The 17,604-nt window shown below is 41.6% G+C and overlaps 1 protein-coding gene across 5 annotated transcripts in view; it reads right to left on the bottom strand.

Annotated features, from left to right (window-relative positions):
- Tbc1d8 (TBC1 domain family member 8) overlaps positions 1 to 17,604 on the bottom strand; it is a 163,480-nt gene that overhangs the window by 103,151 nt on the left and 42,725 nt on the right. For 2 of the 5 annotated variants that reach the window (XM_045146889.1, XM_045146887.1), the window contains exon 2: positions 2,967 to 3,122. The exons of 1 other annotated variant lie outside the window; for it this stretch is intronic. In XM_045146889.1, the coding sequence (XP_045002824.1) occupies positions 2,967 to 3,122 (156 nt within the window). Of the gene's footprint in view, positions 1 to 2,598; positions 2,636 to 2,966; positions 3,123 to 17,604 lie in introns of those variants that run through there. 2 more of the 5 variants (XM_045146888.1, XM_045146892.1) reach the window with 2 other exon arrangements.

Raw genomic sequence — 17,604 nt, 5'->3', positions numbered from 1 at the left:
GAGACAGATAGTTTCTTTATGCCTTTCAATTTTGATTTCCTTGAATTGCACACATACCATTTTGATCATTTTGTACAAATACATAGTGATTGTGTGGTGATTTGATTCAGGTATTCCCCATAAAATTAGGCGGTCTGAATGCTAGGTCCCCAGCTGATGGAAATGTAGGAATTGAATCCTCCTGGAGGAAGTGTATTGTTGGGGGCGGACTTATGTGTGTTATAGCCAGTTTCCCCATGACAGTGTTTGGCACACTCTCCTGTTGCTATTGTCCAACTGATGTTGGCCAGGATAAGATATCCAACCTCTGCTCATGCCATCATTTCCCCTTCCATCATGGAGATTCCCCTTGAGTCTCTAAGCCAAAATAAATCTTTTTCCCCACAAGCTGCTCTTGGGCAGGTATTTCCTGCCAGCAATGTGAACCTACAGCAGTAAAACTGGTACGGAAAAGCGGGATCATTGCTGCTAGAAACTTGACCGTGTGGCTTTGGCCTTTTGGAATTGCTTTCCAGGAGGAATGTGGATGAATTTGAAATCTTGGCCCAAGAGAGACACCTTGCAACAGTGCTGTAAGTACAGCTTGATGGACTATCCTGGTCAGAGGTGAAAGACCTGAATTCAGTAAGAACTGTGGGCTGTGAGGTTTGGCTTAAGAAGGTGAGAGGGGAAAAAAAAAAAAACTTTGTAGGGACAGGGCTATAAAGCAGTTTCTGTGAGAGGCTTGCTGTTAAGCCTGTGTCCTAAGAACTTCTTCAGGGTTGCATTGCATAGAAATGGACTGGTGTGAGCAGAAGGATATAGCACAGAAAAAATGAAATCTTTGGGCCAAAACTGCTGCACATTCAATTGAAGTTGTTTTAGAGATTACAACACTTGAGTTGGGTCAGCTGATCTGCACTGGAACAACAGAAAGAATGCACTCTTTTGAATGGGCCTGAATGCTGAAGGACTGTCCTGTTCTTCAGTCTGCTTTATTCCCCCCTGGATTAAAAAATTGGTAGCCCATCTGGTATTATGGATAAGAAATGCAGGAAAGAGAAGGTCAGTGGATTTTCAACATTTTTTTTGTTTTGTTTTTGTTTGTTTTTTTTTGAAATAGCCATGGGCAGTGTAAAGCAGGCTTATTACCTGCATGGAGGACCAATGGAGCCATGAAGATCAACCATGGACTGCAGCTGGAGACCCAATGCAGATGTCAGGGCTATGGGGTGGTTGCCAAGGAGAGCTTCCAGCACTGACTGAAGTTTTCTGGGCCTGTGAGTAGCCTAGCTAGAGGAGCGGAATTGGAATTCCTGAGATTCATCACTGATTAGAATTATCAGACTTGGAGACTTGTCATTGGTTAGAGTTATCAGACTTGGAGTTACAAAGTTTGATGTTTGCCCTGATTGATTTAAATCTTTAATTGGTTGAATATTTCTTTGTTATTCCCAATGCCACCTTTTGCAGTGTGAATATTCTCCTCCCACCCCGTGTGTGTGTGTGTGTGTGTGTGTGTGCAGGTATGTATATATGTGGGCTCATTAAAAGACCTTAGACTATGGGGATGTTTGAACATCAATGGGATTGATAAAAACTATGGGGACTCTTAAAAGTTGGGTTGAATGCATTGCATTTTATACCATGGATGGTTCAATTTATGGGAGCCAGGGGCAGAATGTGGTGGTTTGATTTAGGTGTCCTCCATAAACTTAGGTGTTCTGAATGCTAGGTCCCCAGCTGATGGCAATTTGGGAATTAAAGTCTCCTGGAAGCAGTGATTGTTGTTGGTGGGTTTATGGGTGTTCTAGCCAGCTTCCTCTTGCCAACTGCTTGGCACACTCTCCTGTTGCTATTGTCTATCTAATGTTGGCCAGAAAGTGATGTTCAGCCTCTGCTTGTGGCATTGTTTCCCACTGCCATCATGGAGCTTCCCTTGAGTCTATAAGCCAAAATAAGTCCTTCTGTTCCACAAACTGTTCTTGAGTGGGTGTTTTCTGCCAGCAATGTGAACCTGACTGACAATTATCTACTCTAATTATAAAACAAAACAGAGTACAAAAAGCATTTGATGATATTCACAGTGGTTAGGACAGGACAATGGGTATGAATGAGAAGGTTCTTCTTGCTTTCAGTACTTTTCCAAGGAACAAGACAAAAATGCTAGTGAAAGGTCAGTCCCTAATGCAGTGCTAAGAGAAAAGTAAAACTAGAAAGCTGATGTGTATATAGAAATATGTACACATATGATTAGCATTGGATAAAGGGTCACAGATGGTTTTTTTATATTTTTAATAATTCCTGAAAGGGGAATATTTTTACTTGTATGGAAAAAGAGAGAGAGAGAATGAATTTGTTGGTAACAGAAAGGGCTTCTTAGGATGTGACAATCAGGCCCTGGAGGGCTTCCATGAAACACCAGGTGGAGACTGTGGAGAAGGGAGTGATTTTTTTAAAATTCCCTCAGCACCTGGCTGTCAAATGACATGTTCTCTTGGTGCAAATATGGAACAAGGAATGAAGGTTGTCTATGTCAGACAAAGCCCTGATCTTGCCTTGGCAACACACTTAAATGAGGCACAAGATCACAAAAAAAAAAAAAAAGGCTCAACTTACACTCAAGCAACATATGAGTGCTCTGAAGCACATCACTCAAATCCTGGCATGCCCAAGCTCTCGGCCTTTCTGTGCTTTGGAAGAGAAGGACAGTGTTAGTGACAGACACAGAGATGTGGAGAAACAGGTAGAAGGCAAGGAGGGGAAACAAGAGGAAGAGGAAGTGAAAGGAGAGACATTCTAAGTGGAGAAGGACAGAAGGAGGAGCAAAGCAAGAAGGGGAGCAGGTGTGAGTGGAGGAGACGGAGTGAGGAGAGCGCCTAAGGCAGGGGCGGCTTAGAGGGGCTACCTGCGAGCTTCCCCAACATGCTCACACTTGGCATGCTTAGACCATAAGGTTGGAACATTCCAACTGCAACAAGACTCACCAGTGGCTATGGCCCAGTAAATGTCTGATCCATTCAGTAACTCACCACATGCTATGGGAGAATAAACCTGGGACCCAGGAACTTGAAGCAGAATTCGAAATGGAGCAACCCGTGCACTGGAATCCAGCACTGCGTCCAGGGCACCTACCAGGCGACCTTCAAAAGGAGAGAGAAGAAAGTGCACCTGTGAGCCCAGGGAGGACCAGGCCAGATGGCCAGCATGCAGCTGCCCACTCCCATGCATATGAGAGGGGAAAGCTGGTAAGCCTCAGGTAGAGCTCCTTCTTTCATCACACAAGAGACAAGCTCTGCCCAGATCCCTAGCATCTGGTATTTACAGGCACTCAGCACTGATTTGCTGAATCAGTAAGAGAAGAAACAGCCTTGGTCAGGTGCCCAAGAAGCACTAAGAGAAAAGCAACATGGCCTAGAAAATAAGAGCAGTGTCTCCACCATTTTCAAGCTCTGTAAATTTCTTAATTTAATTAACTTTTGTATGGTTTCTTTGTTTGTAAAATAAAACCATGGTATACTACCTCACAAGGGTAGTTGTAAGAATTAAATGAGGTGGACGGCCATGTTGCCATCTTGGCCCAGAACTCCTCTGCACAGCCTTGAAAATGTCCCTGCTCCATTACTAACAATTACATCTTCCTGCATTCTATAGTAAAAGGCTACCATTTTAAGATTATTCTTCCTGGAGAGGAAGAGAAAGAGAAAGAATGGGCATGTCAGGGCCTCCAGCCACTGCAGATGAACTCCAAATGCTTTCCACCACCATGTGCATCTGGCTTGCTTGAGACCTGGAGAATCAGACCTGGGTCCATAGACTTTGCAGGTCACAAGAAAGATCATGGACTTGAATCTGAATCACTCCTGTTCAGAACACAAGAAGAGCTCTATTACAACTTCCTTCACATTCTGAGATTGATGTAGTGATGATGATTCAGAGCCACCTGTATTGGATTTCCTCACATTGAATTCAAACCCGGCAACTCTTCGGCAAAAACTACAAATCACAAAATTGATTCGTGGATTTTACCTGACCTGCAAAGAATTGCTGATCTATGGCTTCATCATAGGGCTGTTTCTGGTAATCCTCTGACATTGATAAGGTCCAGGGATCTACTTTACTTAAAATAACCTCAATACTATTATTTTCTTGGGCACTCAAAATTTCCCTAGGATACAAACAATGGAGGAGTGAAATACAGGGGAAGCTGTGGTGGTAATAGAAAAAGCAGGGCAGGTCTGCATTTAGTGATAATGTTCTATAGGCTCAGCCATTAATATAATGAAAATTTCATGCCTATTATGGTCTAATCAGTAGAGTATAATACATAAAATCAAATTAAAATTTCATGAGATAAAAATTGTGGTTCCCAGAACCATCTGGTTTGATATACCATTTTCTATAGAACATTGGCATAATTGGCATGAAGATCATTTTTATAATCTTCTTGGGAGGAAATTTGATCAGTAATTGGTTTATGATATGAAAAAGTGGTATGACTGCGTGACCCATTAATATCTTTCAAAAACACATGTTAACACCTCTATGTAAGTCTTCCTTAATGTAATTGATTAGAATGAATCAGCCTATGTAGAAGATTATCCACAAAAGTCATGCAAGCCCATTGAAACACAGTTGATTCCCTCAGAAAGATTTAAAGCTCATTATGGGATGTGCATAACAATTGTGAATGTTCATTGAACTTTATTAATTAGGGCTCAAACACAAAGGAAAACAACCTTGAAAATTGCTAACCTGGACTTAAAAATTCCTTGAGCAGGTACTTCAGGCTCTCAGACAGCAGGTTGCATAGATGAAGCAGTGTCTAGGAACTGCTAATATGGAGGCCAGTGTACATTGTTTTATTTTCATATTACACTTCAGTTTTTCTATTTGTTTGTTGAGCACACACTGAATTATATGAACAGGAGACCAGCTACCAGATCTATGGGAGATCTTAGCATGGCAGGGATAGTTGAGGTACAGTAGATGTCCCAAAACATGGCTGTCAGTTTTTTAGTAGTTCTGAGAAAGACACATTGAGTAGGCATAGGGAGTCTTATCTCCAAATATGTAACGTCATATAAACTTCAGTGATAACTACATACACATTATGATCCCATGGGGTCAGAATAGGTATCAAGGTGCCAGTTCATGAAAAACTAAGACCATGTAGACTTAGAGGAAGAATGGATATTTTTACAGTATATTCACGTGGCCTAAATTTTAAAATGGTGATCCAACATATTCTGGATATATAATTTTCTTCAGCATGCAATCTTGCTACAATGTAGAACCTCATCTCATTGCAGTTGCCTTTATCTGACAGGCTAGCTTACATGAGATATCTCAAAGCGAATCTCCCTTCATAATGTTCTGTCAACAGTGATCCTTTGGCTCTCGTTTGTTAAGTAGTACAGAGAAAAGGTGATCAAGTCAAGTTTGTGTTGCTTCCGTTCATATGTTCTAATTCTTCATGGCTATGTCTGGTTTGTTGTGCCCCACCTACAACAACACTTACGAGCCATCAGGTTCCTCATAAAATGACTTGACATTGTGGAGACTAATCAATCAAGTTTTGTCTGTCTGTTCTCTATTATGGTACCTCCTGATATGCCTCTCTGTCTTGGTTGACTGGATTGATAGTTCTCTATCTTCATGGAAGACACCCTTCCATAAACTTCTTTCTCCATGTTCCCAGTACCTCTATACTTCATTCTGCATGATTTTTATGGAAGAATTATTATGCACGTTTGTGATGCTCAGAGACCTTCCTCAGAATTGTCTGACAGTTCCTTGTATAGAACCTTTCACTCCACTGGGCATCACTTCCATAGATTTATGTAGCCTTTCCTAGGCTCTATATAAGCCATTGTTATAGCTAGTCCAATAGTATGGTTTTTCTATTTCTTCTTTTTTTGTTCATTTTGTTTATTTGAGAGTGACAGACAGAGAAAGGGGGGGGTGAGAGAGAATGGGCTTCTAGCCATTGCACACGAACTCCAGACATGTGAGCCCCCTTGTTCATCTGGCTAGCATGGATCCTGGGGAATCGAGCCTCGAATCGGGGTCCTTAGGCTTCACAGGCCAGCACTTAACTGTGAATCCATCTCTCCAGCCCAATAGTATGGTTTTTCCACAGTCATGCCCAAGCCTTCTAGTCCTAATCATGTATTTTGGTCAGCCACAGTTTTCATCATACTTCTTCCTCTATGACACTAGGATCCTGGGTGTGGTCTGTTTATAGTAGGTGTTTATGAAATTGGCAGGAGAAATAATTCCATTGATAAACTGTGTCTTGAGAGACACTGTAATGGAAAATATGATAGGAGAGAGGATCACTTTTTCCCCATTAACACACAAATGCACCTAGTTTGCAATGGGTTACTCTCATTTTTCTCTGTGATATATGAATCATGAACTAACAAGATAAAGCTATTGCAAACTAAAGTGGTCACTCTTAGGTTTAAAATTTGCTGCCAGAAATGGCGATATGGCTCAGTGGTTAAGAGCTCCTCTTGTACAACATTGAGGGTCTAAGAAAAGAGATTACCTTGATTTCCATCACAACGCCCTACATAAACAGCTTGCTGTGCAAATGCCAATCTGTCTTCTGAATCCCATCAGGGAGCCAAGTCCACAGGTTCTCTTAAGTGCATGACCAAATTCAACCTCCAGAGTGGGGCAGTTACACCACCTCATATAAACCAACAAGAGAGTAAGGGACACAGCCTTTGTGTAGATCCAAGTACTAGGGTCAACAACTGCTCTCTCAGGCCCACTTAGTGTTTTCTGTTTCCTGTTTTCACATTGAGCAGGGAAACTAGGATTGTTCATGTCTTAGAACTTTAAAGGACAGTATTAGTAGGCCATAACCTAGGGGGAAAATATGTTACTGGAAAAAATGGAATAAGTATCTTGCTTAAGATGCAATTATTTTTCATAGTAGGCTATAGGCCTTGGGGTGTTGAGCACATTGGCATTAGGTGACATTTACCTGTACTCATTTCTACCTTCTTTTTTCTTCAGTGTGAATCTCTTAAGGGGATTGTTTCTGTAAGCATATCAAAGGACTCAGAAGCTTCTTTTAGTTGAATTATTTCTCAACACAGAGGTCATCTTAAGAGTCAGTGTAGGGCTGGAGAGATGGCTTAGCGGTTGAGCGCTTGCCTGTGAAGCCTAAGGATCCCGATTCGAGGTTCGGTTCCCCAGGTTCCACGTTAGCCAGATGCACAAGGGGGCGCACGCGTCTGGAGTTCGTTTGCAGAGGCTGGAAGCCCTGGCGCGCCCATTCTCTCTCTCTCCCTCTATCTGTCTTTCTCTCTCTGTCTGTCGCTCTCAAATAAATAAATAAATAAAAATTTTAAAAAAAGAATTAAATGAGTATAGTGCTGGAGAAATGGCTTAGCAGTTAAGGTGCTTGCCTGCAAAACCTAAGGACTCATGTTTGACTCTCCAGATCCCACATAGGCCAGAAACACAAGGTGACACAAGTGTGCAAGGTCACACATACATACAAGGTGGTACATGTCTCTGGAGTTCAATTGTAGTGGCTGGAAGCCCTGGTGCACCAATTCTCTCTCTCTCTGACAAAAATAATAATAAAAGATTTTTTAAAAGAATTAAACGAGTACATATCCATTATTTGATTGTTGTCCCAGAAGTCCTGTGTGAGTCTTATCCATTATTATTTCATCATGATGATGAAATGATCCTCAACCCAAACAGGGAAGGTTGTCTTAACCTACTCCTGACCAGTACTGTGAAGAGCAAATAAGAAAACGTACCAAAGCCCTTCACAGACTGGAAAGCACGTACATAATGCAAACAACGACTGGCATTCTGCTGTGGTGAACGCATCCTGAGCTAACGGCAGGCAAGCAAATGCTTCTCCGCCTGCCAACTCATGCATCTGACAGGGGAACATGGCTGGCTGCCAACATTAAGCCCCTCAACCTTCCTTTACACAAACTCCTTAGCAAGTGGACCATGGGAAGGGCCCCAAAATGCTCAAGCAAGAATATTCAGTTTTGTGTTTAACAACCTCAGAGGAAAGGAAAAGTTGAACCATTAGGGAGAAAGTTACTGACCTAACACCACCTTCATCCCCAGATACTGCAGCATATGTTTTCTACAAACAAGGAAAGCCTCCTACCTGAATACAGGACAGCCATCAAATTTTGAAAACTGATTTTTTATGCTGACTAATGTTCCAATACAGATGATCCTAGACTTATGGTGGCTTATGACCTGATAAGACCATCTGAAGTTGAAAATACTGTTAAGTAGAAAATGTAAAGACTAAAAGAATATACCTAATCCAGCACATCCTAGCTCAGCAATACAGCCCATTGAAGGACGCTGGCTGTTTCCCCCATGATCATGGGCTGACTGGGTGACAGGTCTGCCTGCCACTGCCCAGGATCACAAGAGCATATCTACCTATCTGGGAAAAGATCCAAATTCAAACTGTTGAATGCAGATCACTTTTGCATCATTGTAAATAAAATAAGCTCAGAAATCAGGAACTATCTATACTGTTCTTTTCTAGGACAGGGACAGTTCAGAGCCACACACTACATTTTGTTGCCATGTCTTCTTGGTCTGTGGCATCTGAGAATGTCTTTTACTTTCATGCTCTTATCACTTCTGATAAAACACTTCAGTTTTCTGCAGCATGTCCCCACAGTTTGTATTCTCTGCTGTTCTGTCAGCATTGGATCAGTTTGGGCAGTAATCACAGAAGTGACATGTGTTATTCCATCCCACTGAAATAGATGACTTCAATTTGCTCCAGATAATGTTAGTCATAAGATTAGGATAGTGGTTGCCAGTATTCCACACTATAAAGTTATTTCTTTTTCCTTTGTAATTAACAATAATATAGTGGGAAAACTATGAAACTATGCCAATTTCCCTTTCTCAAATATCTGACTTATTTACTTATTTATATCAATATGGCCACATAATTTCTACCCTTATATAATGGGCTACAATCCATTACTATCATTATTTGCTTAGATTCTCAAATTATCTCAGGTTTGGCCAACAGGAACCCTTTTATCTGGTCTCTATATGTCCTGTGGATATGTCCTTGTTGTTCTTCAAATATTGCAGTACAATAAGATATATAACTTCACCTTGTAGTTTTTCTTCTCCAGCTCTAGAATTAGTCATGTTTTTAAGGAATGCAGTTTCCTTTAGTGAGAAACGGCATTTGAAAATTAGTGTCGGGGGGTTGGGGAGATGGCCAGTGAGTAAGAGCACTTGCTACACAAGCATGAGGGCCTGATTCTCCAGCACCTAAGTCAGTAGCTGAGTGTGGCTACGCACACCTATAACCCAGCCCTGGCAGGAGGTGAGGGCAAGCAGAGACAGGACTGCTGAGACTTGCTGATCAGCCAACAAAAATGGCGGCTGACAAAAAACAGAAGCTCCGGGTTTGGTGAGAGACTGTCTCAAGAAAACACGTAGATGAGTGGTAAAGAAGGCCACTCAACATTCTCTGGACTCCACATGTGTGCATGAGTGTTACACATCTGCAACACACATCACAGATTATAGACACCACATATACTTCACAAACACATATGCAAAAAATAATAGTATCTGGACAATAAGAAATCAAACAACCCAATCAAAAAATGGGCTATGGAATTAAATACAGAGTTCTCATCAGAAGAAATACAAGTGGCATATAAACATCTAAAAAAGTGTTCAACATCCTTAGCCATCAGGGAAATGCAAATTAAAACTACCTTGAGATTCCATCTCTCTCCCATCAGAATGGCTACCATCAGAAACAAATGACAAATGCTGGTGTGGATGTGATAAAAAGGGAACCCTTCTGCACTGTTGGTGGGAATGTAATCTGGTACAGCCATTGTGGAAATCAGTATGGAGGTTCTTGAGACCACTAAAAATAGATTTACCATATGATCTAGCTATAGCACTCCTAGGCATATATCCTAAGGACTCACCTCATTAGAAATACTTGCACAGCCATGTTTATTACTGCTCTATTCACAATAGCTAGGAAATGGAACCAGCCCAGATGTCCATCCACAGATGAATGGATAATAAAGATATGGTGCATTTACACAATGCAGTTCTATTCAGCAGTAAAGAAAAATGAAATTATGAAATTCTCAGGGAAATGGATGGATCTGGAAAGGATTAGTAACCCAGGCCCAGAAAGCCAAATGTCATATGTTCTCTCTTATATGTGGATCCTAGCTACTTGTGTGTGATCTGCAACCAAAAATCAGTAGCAGAGGCCCCACCCATAAGCTAGAAAATGACTATAAGGAAGGGAGGAAAGAGAAGATCTTAAAGGGATGGTATTGTATATATGTAAGTAGAAGAACAGCTTACAGGAAGGGGAAAGGCCTAAGTGAGGTCAGGAGAAGAGACTGTATAAAAGAAAGGTGTGGGGGAGGGCAATCAAAACTCAAGATATTCTGAATAAGACATATGAAAATCTACTTTCTTAAAAAATGGCATATCCAGAAGACACAGATTGTTACTAGAAAAATTTTCAGTCCCTGGAATGGGATACCTCCCAGTGAGTTGTTGGCCAGGGAGGTCTCTGTTGCCTATAAAACATTATAGGCTATTGCCAAGGCCCTTGGTTTCCCTTGAGAAAGAGACAGTAAGACCCTATTGCTGAAGACTTCACATGCCTGAGCAGCACAGTCACTGAGAAATCAAGGTGGTGCTGAGCAGAAAACCTTCTCCCTGTAGCCCAGCCAACTGAAAGCTGGAAAAAGCTGCAGTGTATGCAGTCTTATGGGAGACAGAAGTCATCAGCAGTGAAAACAATAGACACTGGAAACCTCAAATTTGGCCAGACAGGCCAAATGACTGAATGAGTGCAATAGCGGCATGTCTGCTCTGAGGGAAACCAACTGTTCTCTAATTGGACTGAAGGCCCACTCTATGGGAAGGAATATGTGTCTGGTACTGCAAACCTAATCAAAAGCCTATGGCAGGGGAGACCATGAGCCTTAGGGGTATAAAGCCTGCTCCTGTCTGGATAAATGCATATTTTACTCTCACCAAATTGTCCTAAAAGCACTACACTTAATGTTCATACTCATTTATTAAGGCTACTTTCACTTCTGGATAGAGAAACTTCTCTTTTCAGATGGCAATGACGACTGGGATGACCCAAAAGACAACATAGTGCTGAGAAGAAGGGACGGAGGAGTGTCCAGCACTGAAACATCTCACACCCTCCAAGGCTCAGGATCCATTGCAAAAGAGGTGACGGAAAGAATGTAAGAGACAAAGGAAGGGTACTACTCCTTACATACAACTGTCCAGACATAATTTGGCCTTGATATCCATGACCTCACAGTGCCTAGCAATACCCACAGAAGACCCTCATAATAGGAGAAAAAGATGATGACATCAAATGAAAAGCGAGACTAATGGCGAGAGGGAGGGGATATGATGGAGAGCAGAGTTATGAAGGGGAAAGTGGGGGAGGGGAGGGAAATACCATGATTTGTTGTATGTAAGAATCGAAATTGTCAATAAATATATATATTCAGATAATTATAATAATATCTGGGAACCCAGTATGCTCACTGCTAATGGAGGACACCCAAAATCTCAGTGGAAAGGCTAGAGTACATGTATATCTGTGTGTGTATATATACAGATACTAATATATAAACACATACATATATTTGACATATTTACCCATATTTTTATTTACATTTGTAAACTATATATATATATAAAACTGAGCTATGCACCAATACTTCTGATTGTATCTACTTTTGCATTAGTATTCTTTCCATAAAGTTTGCAGCATGCAACTGCTTTCTCCATTCAACACAACACTGGAAAACCCTCTGTTCCTTTTTTTTTTTGAGACAAGTTCTTTCTATTACCTAGCTTCTAATTCACCATCCTCCTGCCTTGGCACTGTGTACTGGGATTACATATACCCATCTTGTCAGTCCTCCTGTTGCTACCAATATAATCTTCCTGGTAGATGCTTTCCTCACCCTACCCAGGTCCACTGCCCATATATGCAGCCCCTACAACTTCCCTGACCTGCCCCATTGAGTGGCCTTCCCTGGGAAAGGGAAAAGAGGGTTGCGCGGGTTGTATAGCAAGTAAAGGAGAAGGAAGGAAGGATAAGTGATTGTAGAGCAACTATTCTTTTAGCTACTCAGAATTCTCACCTGCTTCCTGGTTTTTCCCCCCCAGTTCTAGAGGAGTAAGGGGCTGTCACTTAATACAGAATGCAAGCACTGTCTCAGGGGAGCTCAGCAATTACAAATACCAAGTTGGGTGAAAGTTAAAAATGTGTCTGTCAGGCTGGAGAGATGGCTTAGCAGTTAAGGCACTTGCCTGCAAAGCCAAAGGACCCAGGTTCGATTCCCCAGGGCCCATATAAACCAGATACACATGGTGGCACATGCATCTGCAGTTCATTTGCAGCAGCTGAAGGCCCTAGTGTGCCCATTCTCTCTTTCTTTCTCTCTCAAGTAAATAAAATAATTTTTTAAAATGTGTCTATAAAATATTGATGAAACATAATGCCTGACTAGCAAAGATGTGCATCATAGAGGACCTGATGAAGATTTGAAAGGAGCTAAGTGTGCCCACCATCCACCGCCCACGTACTCGTGGCACTGCCAAGGAAGTGGTCTGCTGGAGAACCTACAATGAGTTGTAGCCTGGGCTTGTGTTCAGCAGTTCTAGTACTTCATGCATACAAGGCAAGCACTTCACCATCCACATTTGGAAAGATGAAAAATCTGAGTGACTCTAAGAACCCTGGAAACAAGGAAGCAAGGAGGGAATGCAGCAACTCTGAGCAACGACACAGACACGCAGGAAGTTCTTACTGGAAAGAGTGGTGATTTCCCACTGTAAGATTCAGGTGCTTTTGAAAGGTCCAAATATCTTATGTCAACCAGGCCCTTCAACTAGTGGGAAGGTGGAAAGAAAGAGCAGAAATCAGAAAGCCACAAGTGGACTTCCACTTTCAGCTCTAACATGCAAAGGGCCTGGAAGCCATTCCTCCCATCCACTCAAAAAAATAAAAAAAGCTTAGCAGACTGAGAATGAGGGACTTTTCTTTGACTCATCAAAGAACTAGGGTCCCAAGTCAAACCGCAATCCCAAAGCTGGGAAAATTCAGAGTCACAGGCAGTGTTGACTTCCCTGGAGCTGAAGCCATATTTGCAGGAGTGTTATTTGAGTGGAGTTGACAAAGTGCTGAGCTTTGAGTATGGACTGAGAACATGTAAGATCAGGAAAATCCTGAGGATACATTCAAAAGGGAACCCCAAATTTAAATAAGCCTTAGTATCAGGAGCCCCACCAGGCTGAGGGGGAGAAGAGTAACTATCATGCAATATCCTCAGTGCATTCTCCATAGTGAAGGCCTAGTCTTACCGGGAGAACTGCCAGAGCCTTACCCTAGCTATGGGAAGGGCACTGTCTGACTACTACTACATCTCCTCTTTCCTGTCACAAAAGGGAAAGGTTCAAAGTGACTAGGAGGGGCTGGAGATGCCTCAGGGATTAAGACACTTGCTTGCAAAGCCTAATGACCTGAGTTCGATTCCCCAGTAACCACATAAACCTAGATGCACAGAGTGGCTCATGCATATGGAATTTGTTTGCAGTGGCTAGAAGCCCTGGCACACCCATTATTTCTGTCTGCTTCTCTTCTTTCTACTCTCTCAGCTTACAAATAAATAAAATTAAAAACAAAAAAAAAGTGACTAGGAAACACCCATGAAGGTCACAGCCCAGGGACACATGCCCACTAACAACTGAATAACTACAGATCCCCTCCACTCTCCGACATATAGCAACCCCCAAAGGTTTTAGCTTACTGGCAGTAAATGAGAAGAAAGAGCTGCAAGATTGAAACTATCTGAGTTATTTTTTTTCTTTTTTAATTTTTAAGAATATTTTATTTAAAAAATATTTCATTAGAGAGAGAAAGAAAGCAGCAGACTGGGTGGTGGTATGGACAGGGCAGGGCCACCTGCCACTGCAAACAAATGCCAGAAGAGTGTGCCACTTTGTGCATCTGGAATCACATGGGTACTGAGGGACTGAACCCTGGCCATCAGGTTTCGCAAGCAAGCACTTTTAACCTCTGGGCCATTGTTGGGCACTGCCAGGCATAGGCTGGAGCCCTAAGGAGAGGGGCCTGAGCTGCCAGGCACGGCTAAGGACCCACAGGCTACAGAGGGCCACGCCCTCCCCAAGCCCAGCACACCTGAACTTAGGCTCTGCCCATAGCCCTCTAACCTTTGGCCAGTTGCCTAGGAAACTTCTTATCAGCCAATACCTTCACACAGCCCTTCCCCGAGACCCTAGATCACCTGAACCCCCATTGCCTACATGCTGGAATGATTGTCCCCATATGCTAATTAGGCATCAGAAGTGAACCTGGTACACATCCAATCCCCTTAGGACCCTTACCCCCCACCCTCAGATGCTTATAAACCTATTTCCCTGACAATAAACCAAGACAGCTGTTCAACTATCTCCCGGGAGTGGTTCTTTCTCTCGTCACACACTCACCCACCCAGGGTTGCCTGAGTGCCTTTGGGAGGACTGTGACCAGCCCAGAGCAAGAACCCAAGTACCAACAGGCCATCTCTCTACCACCCTGAGAAGTTCTTAAAGGAGACCAAAGATCAAAACAAGTTTCCCCAAAGAGTTGGAAGACCCTGGCATCTACAGCTACAGCATACTTTCAAACACTGCCCAAGCCCTAACCAGGATAACATAAAACTCACACCAGACAACTGATTTCTTAGTTCCTACTATCCAATATATTGCCACTAGATTTAACAACAACAACAAAAAAATTATTACCAAGAAAAAGCAGTCTCAAGAGATAAAGCAGGACTGGAGAGATAGCTCAGCAATTAAAGGTGCTTGCTTACAAAGCCTAACAGCCTGGTTTGACTCCCCAGTATCCATGTAAACCAGATGAACAAAGTGGCACACGTATCTGGAGTTTGTTTCCAGGGACAGGAGGCCCTAGCACTTCCATTTCCCCCACACTCACACTCATTCCCCCCCCCAACCCTCTTGCAAATAAATATTTTTTTTAAGAGAGAGAGATAAAGGACTGGAGAGATGGCTATGTGGTTAAGGTGCTTGCCTGCAAAGCCTAATGACCTAATACCCACATTAAGCCAGATGACCAAAGCGGCACATGTATCTGGAGTCCATCTGCTGTAGCAGAAGGCCCTGGTGTGTCCATTCATTCTGTATGTATATATGTATGAATGTATGCATCCATCCATTCATCTATCTATCTCTGTCTCAATCTCTCTGCACCTCTCTGTGATTGCAAATAAATATATTAACGAAACAAGAGATAAAGTACACATTAGAATGAGTTCCAAATATGATAAACATCTCTAACAGATGGAATTAAAATGAAAAGGTAAGCAAATGCAGTAACAGATAGGAAATATAAGTGGGGAGATAGAAACCCTAAGAAAGAATTTTAAAAAGATACAATTAAAGCCAGAATAGGCAGGTATGGGTTTTTTTTAAAAAACAATAGCAAATAGTTATGCTAGATATTACTTCAACCATACCAATCTCTTTATAGTCTACATGTTTATAGTCTAAATACTCCAACTAAAAGATATTTCAAAGTGGATTTTTTTTAAAAGGCCAAACTTGGGCTGGAGAGATGGCTTAATGGTTCAGCACTTGCCTGTGAAGCCTAAGGACCCCAGTTCAAGGCTCCATTCCCCAGGATCCACGTTAGCCAGAGGCACAAGGGGGCATACTCACCCTTGCAGTGGCTAAAGGCCCTGGCGCGCCCATTCTCTCCCTTCCCCCCCCCTCCCTCCCTCTCTCTCTCTCTCTGCCTCTTTCTCTCTGTTGCTCTCAAATAAATAAAATGAACAAAAAAAAATTTTTTTAAGGCCAAACTATAGGTAGTACACAAGAAACCCACAAAAGACTCACATAAGATAAATGTGAAGGATAATTCTGAATATCCAAATTTGTATTGTTTATTTAATTTTTGTTTTCTGAAAAAGGGTCTCATACAGCTCAAGCTGACTTCAAACTCACTATGGAACCCAGGATGATCTTCAACTCCTGATTCTCTTGCTTCTACTTTCCAAGTGTTCAGAATACAGGTGTGCACCATCACATCCAGCTTAATGTTTACTCCTGTACTATTCACCATGGACAAGATATGGAACCAAACTCGATGTTCTTCAGCAGATGACTGGGTAAGAAGATACACACAGAGTTTTTATTCTGCCATGAAAAACAAAAGTTTGTCATTTACAGAAAAAAAAAAATGGAACAGAGATCATATTAAGCAAAATAAGCCAGACTCAGAAAGCTAAATATCATGTTTCTCTCCTATGCAGAATCTAGACTATCTATAAGCCCAGAGTGCCCAAGATGAGAAGGGAGGCAGAGACAGGAAAAATAGGGCTTGCAAGCCAAAGAGCCTGGCTCAAGCAAGGTAGACTTGTCCTTTGACCTCTGCACATGTGCTGTGGCATGCTTGCAACCATACACACACACACACACACACACACATATCCACCAAGAGAAAATCAAGTACCCTACCATTAACTTAGTGATAAGAAATGATACTTTTTCTCACAGCATTCCTATTTAACATCATTCTGAAAGTCCTAGCTAATACAGTGAGACACAAAAAAAGGAAATAAAATGTATACAGATAAGGAAGAGAGAACTAAAACTTTGTTCAGACATGACATGTATCTCTTTGTAGAAAAATCACAAAGAATCAACAATAAAAATTAAGGAACTAATAAGTAAATACTGCACTTGCAGAATGCCAGTCACTACATGTATGACAACTGCTTTCCTAAATACCACCAATGAAAAATGGGAATTTGGAAAAGAAATTTAACTACCCATGGAAAGTTAGTAGAAGGTACTTTTATTAGGCATAAGGTTAACTAAATATGCCTACATCTATATGCATAAAACTATAAAACACTGACAAAAACATTATAAAAGTATGTGTAGCGAGATGGGTTGGAAGATTCAATAGTCATAATAATATCAATACCTCCTGTTTTCATCTGTCAACTCAACACAACATCAATTAAAAAAATGTTAGCACATTAATTCATAAATATTGATAGGTGATTCTAAAGAGTCCATGAAAAAGAAAAGATCCAAAAGTAAAGATCTGGGAGAGCAAACAGAACACTGAACATTTGGAAAGCTGGCTCACTCAAGATATTTGAAGACTTACTACAAGTTTGTAATGATCAAGATGGTGACATGGGTCAATGGAAAAGAACGGACCCACTCAAATACAATCTTCTGACCTTTGACAAAGGAGCAAAAGGTAACTTCATAGAGGATACTCTTTTAGCAAATGGTGCTACACAACTGCAAGTCCACATGCAAAAGAATAAACCCAGAGGGGGTGTTGGGGAGAGGAGAAGGAAGAATAAACCCAGACAAGAGACCTCACAGGTTTCACAAAAAATTAATTCCAAGTAGATCATAAGTATTATATTAACTATAAAACTTCTAGACAAGAATCTAGGTGACCTTTAGCGAATCCTGGATGGTTTTTTGGAGACTGCAGCAACCTAACTGCACAAGTATAGG

This window comes from Jaculus jaculus, chromosome 4, assembly GCF_020740685.1.
Source record: "Jaculus jaculus isolate mJacJac1 chromosome 4, mJacJac1.mat.Y.cur, whole genome shotgun sequence".
Classification (NCBI taxonomy): domain Eukaryota; kingdom Metazoa; phylum Chordata; class Mammalia; order Rodentia; family Dipodidae; genus Jaculus; species Jaculus jaculus.
The sequence above is the reverse complement of the archived record's forward strand: the minus strand, read 5'-3'. Positions and strand labels throughout refer to the sequence as shown.